This window comes from Halyomorpha halys, unplaced genomic scaffold (assembly GCF_000696795.3).
Source record: "Halyomorpha halys isolate HHAL.00 unplaced genomic scaffold, Hhal_1.1 Scaffold106.1, whole genome shotgun sequence".
Classification (NCBI taxonomy): domain Eukaryota; kingdom Metazoa; phylum Arthropoda; class Insecta; order Hemiptera; family Pentatomidae; genus Halyomorpha; species Halyomorpha halys.
Window position 1 is genome coordinate 1,883,894 of NW_027111449.1, and position 9,850 is coordinate 1,893,743.

At 29.3% G+C, this 9,850-nt stretch overlaps 1 protein-coding gene across 1 annotated transcript in view; it reads right to left on the bottom strand.

Annotated features, from left to right (window-relative positions):
- LOC106677625 (uncharacterized) overlaps window positions 1-5,038 on the bottom strand; it is a gene marked incomplete in the record, with an annotated part of 37,087 nt that extends 32,049 nt beyond the window's left edge. The window contains 5 exon segments of the mRNA XM_067049436.1: window positions 2,857-2,908; window positions 3,003-3,068; window positions 3,144-3,303; window positions 4,643-4,860; window positions 4,976-5,038. Of these exon segments, the coding sequence (XP_066905537.1) occupies window positions 2,857-2,908; window positions 3,003-3,068; window positions 3,144-3,303; window positions 4,643-4,860; window positions 4,976-4,978 (499 nt within the window).
- Window positions 5,039-9,850: the final 4,812 nt, after the last annotated feature.

The window sequence follows — 9,850 nt, forward strand, 5'->3', positions numbered from 1 at the left end:
ATATATAGTCTATATATATATAGACAAATTGATTTAAGGATACTATTGATTAAAATTAGTTATAAATATGGTAAAGCGGTAGGTGTAAAAAAGTAGAACAAATAAGTGAAGTAGGTAAGGTATAGTTGAGGTACAGTAATATGTAAAAGGTCCAAAAATATTATAAACACTATTACCAAAAATTGATAAAGATAAACAATAAACATAGGGATAATCACCTGTCTTCATCTAAATAAATAGTATGTATACTACTTTAATCAATGTATTCAGGTATCAATCTATTTATTTCTATGTGTAATATTTTATACATATGCCTCCACAGTTATCGCATATATTTACCTATTGTCATATTAGATTGTAGGAGTCTTGATGTTAACCTTTTCTCTCAGTTGTTCTTTGTAATACAATCAGACAGGTGATTACCCCTATGCTTATTGTTTATCTGTATCGATTTTCGTAATATCTTCCTTTTACATATTACTACACCTCACATATACTATACCTACTTCACATATTTATTCTACCTGCAATCAATTTGTCTAGATATATATTTAGAACTTCTATCAAACCTGGTTATATTTATTAATAGCTATTAGTAACTTGTTTCAAGTCTACCTACATGTATACTCCCTTATATTGCTGTTATTATCTCTTTTTATATACTTTATAAACATAACAATTGTTTTGAAATGTTTTTATTTTAATGTTCTGTTAATTCTAAAATGTCGATATTATTAATAAAGATAAACAATAAACATAGGGGTAAGCCTTCCTCAAGTTTACAAATCGCTTCTTTGCTTTAATAGTAGCAATAAAAAAATTAAAATCTGTACCATTACAACCCATGAAGGGTTTGTAAGGAGGTACTGTTAATAGACCAAAGGTTGTTCAAGGAGATGATTTGGTCAGAATCACGCTCCACCGCCTAATTTTTACCCAATTTATGAGGGTAAGTGGACCTCAGGAGGGCTCCAGACCACACAGGGTTGACTTACGGCTATAGTGTAACAGGAAATAATTTTCTGCCCTTCCGGATTCGTACCCGGGTCCTTGGAGCACCAGCATACTGCCTTACCACAGTGTCACGGCGCTCTCTTGAATAGTAGCATACTTGACAAAAAAAATAGTTTTTTCTTTTATATTTAACGTATTCGATAGATGGTACCTAGAGTTAATTTGTAACTACTCCACCAGTTTTGGGACAATCTGTAGAGAACTCTAGAAAAAGCTCTAGTATACGGTACTATCTTTAGAATACGTCTATAAAGTCAACACTTTTCTTTTAGTCAAATGTGTCACAATGTATGCGAAGCAGCTATATGTAAAATTTCATTTAACTCAAAATGAACAAAAATCAATTGGCCTTACGTGGGTATTAATACTCCAATAATCCATAATAAGTACAAAAAATGGACTATTCTGAACATTTTCAACTATGAGATCACAGCTACATAAGCCAGAAATGCGGTAGATATAAATATAACCGCATGACAAATCATCGACAAACAACAAATAAAATTAGAAAAAAATTAAACAACAAACGAACAAAAACAAATAAACACACCGCGTCTCATTACCATTCTCACGAAACGGGAATCACCAGTCTTTCTGGGCAACCTTTTTGATATCAGTCGTATTAAAGCATTTTTAGCTTCACTTTTTTGATTTGTTGATGGAGATTCTTTTATAAAGGAGTAATTTCTTGGGGATAACAGTACATGGTCCGCAAACAAAAAACTGTCTTTTGAGGAATACATTATAATTATATTTTTTTATTAATCAATTCTATTAACTCATTCAACCAAAAATATATATATGCAGAGTTGATTAACCCCCCCCCATTTTTATTTTTTTTTTCGAGAGAGTTTTGAGAATTTGGACAAACTGTATCTTTGTTAAGGGGAATGCAGTTTTTAGGTAGTAAAGTCGACTTTGTGACCTAAAACTTTCACTTACCCATCAACTTAAGTCCCCAGGTTTTGTGTAGATTGATCAACTCCTTTTGAAGTTATCGCTATTCTTGTGATTTTCAAGACCAGAGAGGACTAAAAAAATGAACAAGAATTTTGACTTATATAATATTTAATTCTTTATAAATATTTATACTTATAAAGAATATTTACGGCTGTTAGAAATAGCCAGAATATTCCAGAAAATGGAAATTCAGAATTCAATTTCCCGTATCATAATCTGAGCGTTGTCGGCCAGTGGTCATTTGACGATTTGCCCGTTAGTATCCTCAGATGTTTGTCATGATGAGGACATGAATGTCTCGACTATAATAATGGATTCTTATGGGAACTTAAACTTTCAGATAACTTAGTTTTTTCTCGTCTTGGATTGCTTGCGGTTTTCGGCCGTCAGGAAAAATGAAATAAAACCGTTTATAATTAGATTTTCTTCCTTCCTTCATACTGGAAAATATCTTTCTTTAAAAAAGTCAAATTTATCGCTCCAAAATTTTAAGAACATTATGCATAATTATAGCAGTTATTATTTATTACAATTATTTGCTAGAAAACTAATTTCTATTAAATTAATATTTTTTCATTTCTGAGGGGAAGAGGAGGAGCCAGCTGTCCCCTCAAGGTACACCTTTGTTACATAGCCGACTTCGCAACAAGAAAAAACTTTATTCACAATAACTAATGTAAGATCTTACATGTTTTGGTTCTAAATTATAATAAATTAAAAAATAAATAAATGAGGAGGTGTAAGTCGAGTCATTTATTTCTTTTTGTTCCCATTGCTAAAATACAGGGAATACCTTGAACAAATAAATACATAAATACGCTATTATATTTTTTTTTTTATTTCATTCAATTATAAATTAATAGATTTTAATAATACTCCTACCTTGATTAAATGCAAGAGCAGGGACATATATCACCACAGGTATATAGAGTAACTGAAATCAATAAGAACAAAAACAATATATATGTATTGAGAAATCAAAACTATTTTATATCACAATTACAATTGTGTTATTCAGATAAATTTACCAACGAAAAGGCGAAAATTCCTGACGCTAAGGTTCTAACACTTCTGTGAAATCTTCTTTCAAGATACTAAGCATAGAAATATACAATGCTGTTTAATGATATTAAATACACCATAATGAACATAAAAAAAAACTTGTATACCTCATATAAAGAATTAAATTTCAGGTTGTAAAACACAGGAAGATAAAAAACGTTTAGAAGAATGAAACCAATTAGAATGGAAAAGTTAACAGCATACAACTGGGTTCCATAAAAGTACATTTCTGCCGGAAATCCAATAAGAGTAATTCCAGAGACAAAACTGAAACAAATAATTATATATGCATATTCTTATATTAAAATTTGTAAACTTTGAAAAAAAATCTGGGGATCCTCGATAAATGTCATCATGCGTATACAACTAACATTCAAACTAGAAGTTAACATTTCTGATTATCTGAGTGTCACTATATTACTTACACTATCTTATATATTAAATTATTGTTAGTTTTCCCGTAATCAAATTTTGTTTTCCCCTCTCTTTGCTTAGTTGAGCTGGAAATTAAAATATTTTAACAATAAAGAAAAACGGAAATAACGTAAATATCAGCATGGCTAAAGAATATTTTTATTTCTCTTTGAAAAAAATAAATGGACAATGTAAATCTTCTCCAACTATTTCAGGATCAATAATTTAATTTTTAAAAGTTTATTATATATACTAATTTATTATATATTGGTGCCCTTTTCTGCTTTCCATTTGACTGGACCACATTACTTATTCTGACTTACACTCACTTCGAAATGGCAGCAAAACAAAAAAAAAAAAAAATAAACATCAAAATCAAAATTTTACTTAATTAGTTAATCTTTATTTCATATAAAGTAAATATTAAAATTCATGGAATTAAGTCTTAAAAAACAGAAGAAAACAAAAACTGGGTTTTTTTTTTATACTTCCGAATAAAATTTGAGGTGGCAAAGATGAAATTCGTCATAAACACTCTAAAAAATATACAAATAAACAAATTTTCTGAACTTCTCGGAAAAATTCCATCAAGATCCTTGATTCTCATTTGACCGGATTCTGTTTTATTAAGAATGTATCTTCCTAAACGATACTCGAAATGAAAAAAATATATAGGGCACGGGCTGATTTATTCTTGTTTAATTTAATATAGTTTGATATTTAAAAAAAAAAAATACATAGTTTTCACGTATAGTTTAAACCGAAAAATGATTTTTTTTTTTAATTTTTTATATTTCCGGAAAATAAAAAATGAAGAATAAAACCTCAAATTTTTGTTCTGTGCCATCAAAAATATGGAAATGGAACTTCACAACTTTCTTGAAACTATTGTTCCCTCACCTTCCTCACTGCCAATACTTTAGCTATTAGTTTTCTTCCAACAAAAAGGACTTATTCAAGAAGAAAAAATACAATATTTGACATATATTATAAAATTATTATGAATGAGCCGCAATGATATCCTTTAAGAACCTCTCGACACTTATGACTTTGAGGTTTGTCGACCCTTGGAGTATACCAAAAAATCAAATTCCAAGTTTTACATGCTTTCAAAAAATTGGGAGATTGTATTTTTTTAAATATATTCTTGTAAATAATTTAAAGATTTATGTGAAAATAATGAATGAATTACCTTACAACGAGGGACATAGCTACTGGTATTATGGGCATTTTACGACCGCCTAGCATGTAGTCGTCCACAGTTTGTTCCTTCTTCTTCGGTTTGCAGCCATAGTACACTCCGATGGCCAATGAAGCGATTATCATGGTGAAGAAAACCGTATGCTCTATCCAACTGAACTTCTTCGAAGTCACACTGAATTGTCTAAAGACTGTTTCGTTCGAAATCATCTGTTGGCAAACACAATGTTACAATTACTGAGGATACTAACATTTATGCAAAGTATAAATATTTTCTACAATGTGTAAACATTGTTTAATTATTTTGTAAGTAATGTTTGTAAACCATTTGCTGCAGGTAGTCTGCGACGTTCTCCTTAAGATCAGCACATGGCAATATTCACAGAAGCTCAAATATTATATGGAACTAATGGAATTTTACTAGATTATGATTAGATTTCAAAATATAATTGATCCTACCGTAATATTTATAAAAAAGAACTAATGCCTTCATGATCATAAAAGATAAATCTGAAGGTTTTAGTACCAATGTTTTTATTATGTGTTGTCTGGAAGTACAATGTGTACAATAATAAACCAATTAAATGAATATTATTCCTGTCTTATAGAATAGTTTATTCCTATTGAATCCACCGTTTATCGTTTCTTAAATTTTCCATTCTTATTCGATATTCGAGCTACTTTTATAGTGAAGTAGCTACTCATCTATTCTATAAATACGAAAATATATATTAAATCAACCAAAAAAACATGGAAACATGATATAACAGGAATGAATTGTATTTAGAGCTGCAGAAACTTGCCCAAATTCTCTCACGCACAACATAACTAATGAGGGGCCTGATTCCCGTCCCTTAAAAAAATAGTTTTAAAGTTATATTATATACTCTATATTTTAAAGTTTTATATTATATACTCTATATTTTAAAGTTTTATATTATATACTCTATATTTTAAAGTTTTATATTATATACTCTATATTTTAATGTTTTATATTATATACTCTACATTTTTCATCATAAACAAAATGAGATATGTTTCATAATAAAATTAGTTGTTATTTTACATTTTGAAATGCCTCACCTCTGATTTGAACCAAAAAAGAAATCGCCATAAACTGGAGAAACAGATTAATAATGTTACTAACTGTGAGTATAATTATAATTTTGAAACGGTATGATTTCACTGACAGTAAAATAAAATGGATTTTGCGTGAATTTAACTCGCATCAATTTCAGTGCTAACAGGCAACTGTATGCCAAATATTTCGTGAGAATTACTTTTTCGAAAACCAAAATTTCTGTTTCTCTAAATAACGAGAAATCAAAATTTAGTGAATTTATTCCAATTTTATAATTGACAAATATCTTGAAAACTGCTACTCCTTTTTTTTTATTTTATTCTATAATAATTTTATTGCATTCAATTGTGCGAATAGACATCAGTACGTCTAGTAGTTCCCAACGTATATAACACAAATAAATTCACAAAATATTGATTTTGTTTTTTGAGAAACAAATAGTCAATCAGCATTAAAATTGAAACTAGCTAAATGCACTATAAATTATAATAATAACCCTCGTTGAAGAAGTAGTATTAGAAAAATATATTCTCAAAATGTTGATTCTTATTATTTGGGGAAACATTTTGGTATTTGGAACACTACTTCAAGCACAATTAGACGAACAGATGTCCAATAGCACTTAAATGCTAGTGAAATCCTCCACAAAGTAGTTCCTATTGATTATCTTCGAATGAGTAGCACGTTCCTTCATATCTGCCTAAATACATTTAAAAAGTGTTGATTTCTTATTATATAGACAGCTTTTGGTATGTTCAAAACTGTATCTCAGACACCATTAGACTTATAGATTTCTATTAGCATTCAATTTGAAGCTTATTGAATGGATCATAAAGTAGTCTGAGATGATTATCTTCGTAGGACTTCCAGTATCTAAGGTATTCACCAAAATAAAAAAAAAACGCGTCAATTTCTTGCTATATGGAAAAAAATATTGTATTTTGGAAAACTGTGACTTGGGTACTGACAGACATGCAGAGCCCTGTTTCATAATGAAAGCTAATAGTATTGGTTCAAAATGCAAGTATAGAAACAACGTGTTAATTACACTAATACTTATTTGTTTTTATATTAGGGAGGACTATTAGTGATATCACAGGAGTAAAAAAAGTACTAAAGTACAAGCTACTACTGTACAAGTCAGTGTAATTGTATTAAGTTAAATCGACAAGACTAACAGTATTAGTTTGTACTTTATTATGAAACAGGGCCCTGGACTGTCTACTAGCACTGAAGTCGAAGCGAGCATAATACATTATAAAAGTATATATAATGATTATGGAGTTCACTTATTGTCATTCGCCAAAATCTGTTCATAAAAAGTAGATTTTTCGTAATTTTAGTTTATGAGAAGATATATATCCAGAAATATTGAACTAAAAGGTCTCTATTAGGGCTCAGATTTTAGCTAATTTTCCCTACTTAAAAAAAAAAACAAAAATGAGAGTTTATAATGGAAGGAGTGATATCTGGTTCGGGCTAGATCGGTTACATAGGGAACATTAAGGGCGAAAAATCGTAATTTCATGTGGACGGAATTTTTTATTCCGATGGCTTCATGGAGGCAGGCGTATAAGTTTTAGCTGACCTTCAAGAGTATAATTGATTGAAATAAATTAGACGCGTATAAACAAGTAACATTTTTTTGCACAGGCTCGCAGCGGGGAAGAGCATATTGGTTTGGATGAGACGAAAAAGGAAACCCAGCACTCCCTCTCAATAGATAATATAGTACAAAATATTTATTAAATAAAACATAATAAAAACATTCTTTCATTTAATTTTAATACCTTTACCTCATTCGAATTTCATCTACTAACCCTGAAATAAAAAACAAACAAACAAATCTCAGAACCTTAGAAGTTCCACTTCTAACTCGTGAGATTCTCACCCACATTTTAAAACAGGTTTTCTTGTTCTTTGTATTTAAATAGAAATTATTACCTTGACCTTGATTATTCCTAATAAAAGAATTTACTAACTAATTGATAGTTGATTGGTTTTTTTTTTCTCGAGGTTTAATCAATTTTTTCAATTTCATTTGATTTTTATAGGTTTTAATTTATTTATTAGTCAAATATCGAAGTTTGTAATGCATACAGAATTGTTTTAATTTTAATTTATTTTTTTTATTCTATTTTTTAAGCCTCCCTAAATAAAACTTCTGAATCTGGCTCTGCTGACAATTGCTAGTTGAAGTTATTAGTTTAAATTAACTTAGATTAAATTTTTATTTTTGTTATCTGAAATAGGCGCCAATTGTTGCAGACTAAAACTGACAGTTATAATCTTAGTGTTGTGATAGTCGTTCATAATCAGGGTTCTGATAACATTGCAATAAATTCCAGATTTATTTCTTCGACAGTAAACTTTATGAACTACTAATCTTCATCAACAGTAATCTCCTAGTTAGCAATGTGCGACCTAAAGAAGGCGTACATTTTACAAACAAACATCGTTGAAAGTAATTTTTATGTCGAAGCTATTAATAGGTTATTAAATTGGGAGTCCCCAGGCATTTGTTTTTTATTTTTATGCTGAAATAAGTAGAGTAATAAGAAAAAAGATAAATGATGAAAGAAAGAAAATATACTGCATAATGTGAAATATTTAAGTTGAGATAAGCTGAGATGATATTTTTATCTTTCAATGTACGTAGAAATGTTTACGTCTTTTGCTCATATGTTTGGAATAACTAATATGCGTAATCAACGTCACGGGGATCTTTGATAATGTCATGCTTATAATTTATTAAAGATGGTCTCTGTTTTGCAATGAAGTGTCCTCCACAATGAACTTTGCAGATATAGCTAGTACGTTTCGCATTCTCCTTGAGGATTTGTCTGAATCAATAATTCGGAGTGGTTGTGTCTGTAGCTAAATCTACTCAGCTTTGCGGATTGAATAAAAGATATTTCAGTCTATAAACGGAAATGAGGGTTGTGATGAATCGATTTCGTCCGGCAATTGTTATTTACGTACATTGAGTTAACGAGTTTGTTCGAACTTGTCTCTTGCCTCCTGAGCTCCACCAAAAATATAGTAAATTCCATTTTTAAAGAATTTAGTTACAGTCCCTGCAACTATCCAAATTGATGGCCAAATTCTTGCGTGATGTGGAAAAGTACATGCATTATTTTATAAAATATTTTTAATTGCAAAGACTAGTGTTGAACAAGGTGGTCTTTAAATCAGAGTAATAAGCGAATTTATAATTTCCCTGGGGGCAACCTTTAATTTTAATCCATGTTATGCAGTTACTGTAATTTTTTAGCTTAATTTCAGAAATTGCTACCATCACAATAAGTGTGGATTTCTTCATTTGCCAAAATTTCACTTCTCCTTCGTGCCCGTTTTAAACACTACACTCCGCTTCAAGTTGAGTTTGTTGCATACTTAACTTACGAGAGATAATATTTATTATTTTTAAAATGCTAAAAGTAAGTATTTAGTTCATAGCTAAAATATTGAACTCACCCACCCAAAGTCAAAGATAAAATGGTTTTTACAATTGATGGAAAAATTGTTCATTGTAACTATTGCTCAAAAAATATTTCAAACGAGCGACGTATCAATACAAATAAGCTCTAATGTTATTTTTCTTTCTGTTACGCATCTAACTTGTGCAGGGATTGTTTTAAGATATTACTACGATTACACAATCACTCTAAAATTTAATTTTCTTACCGGAGGAATAGAATAACTGTAAGAACGCATATTGATTAGTAATTCGATTCGAATAGAGTTCTTTAACTATTTCAGCTATTCAATTTCTATGTTGTGATCTTGTATTTTTTTTTTTTTTTTTTTTTTTTTATTTGGATCTAAAACAAAAACTTTCGTATTTTAAATATTATAATTGTTATATAGTATGTTTCTTGTTTATTTACTTTACATTCAGGTATTATACGATTCGTTATTTGTTATTATTTGTTTTAATTATTTTTCTATTAATTTGGATTTGATTTATTTGTTATTTTATTATCGTCTTTTTCAATCCAATGATTGTTGTTTTTCTCTTGTGTTACTAATTGTATGCATTTATTATTTTGATATTTTAGTTTATAAAGCGTGCCATATTATGTTTCTACGTTAAGTTTATTACAGGTTTTAATTTTT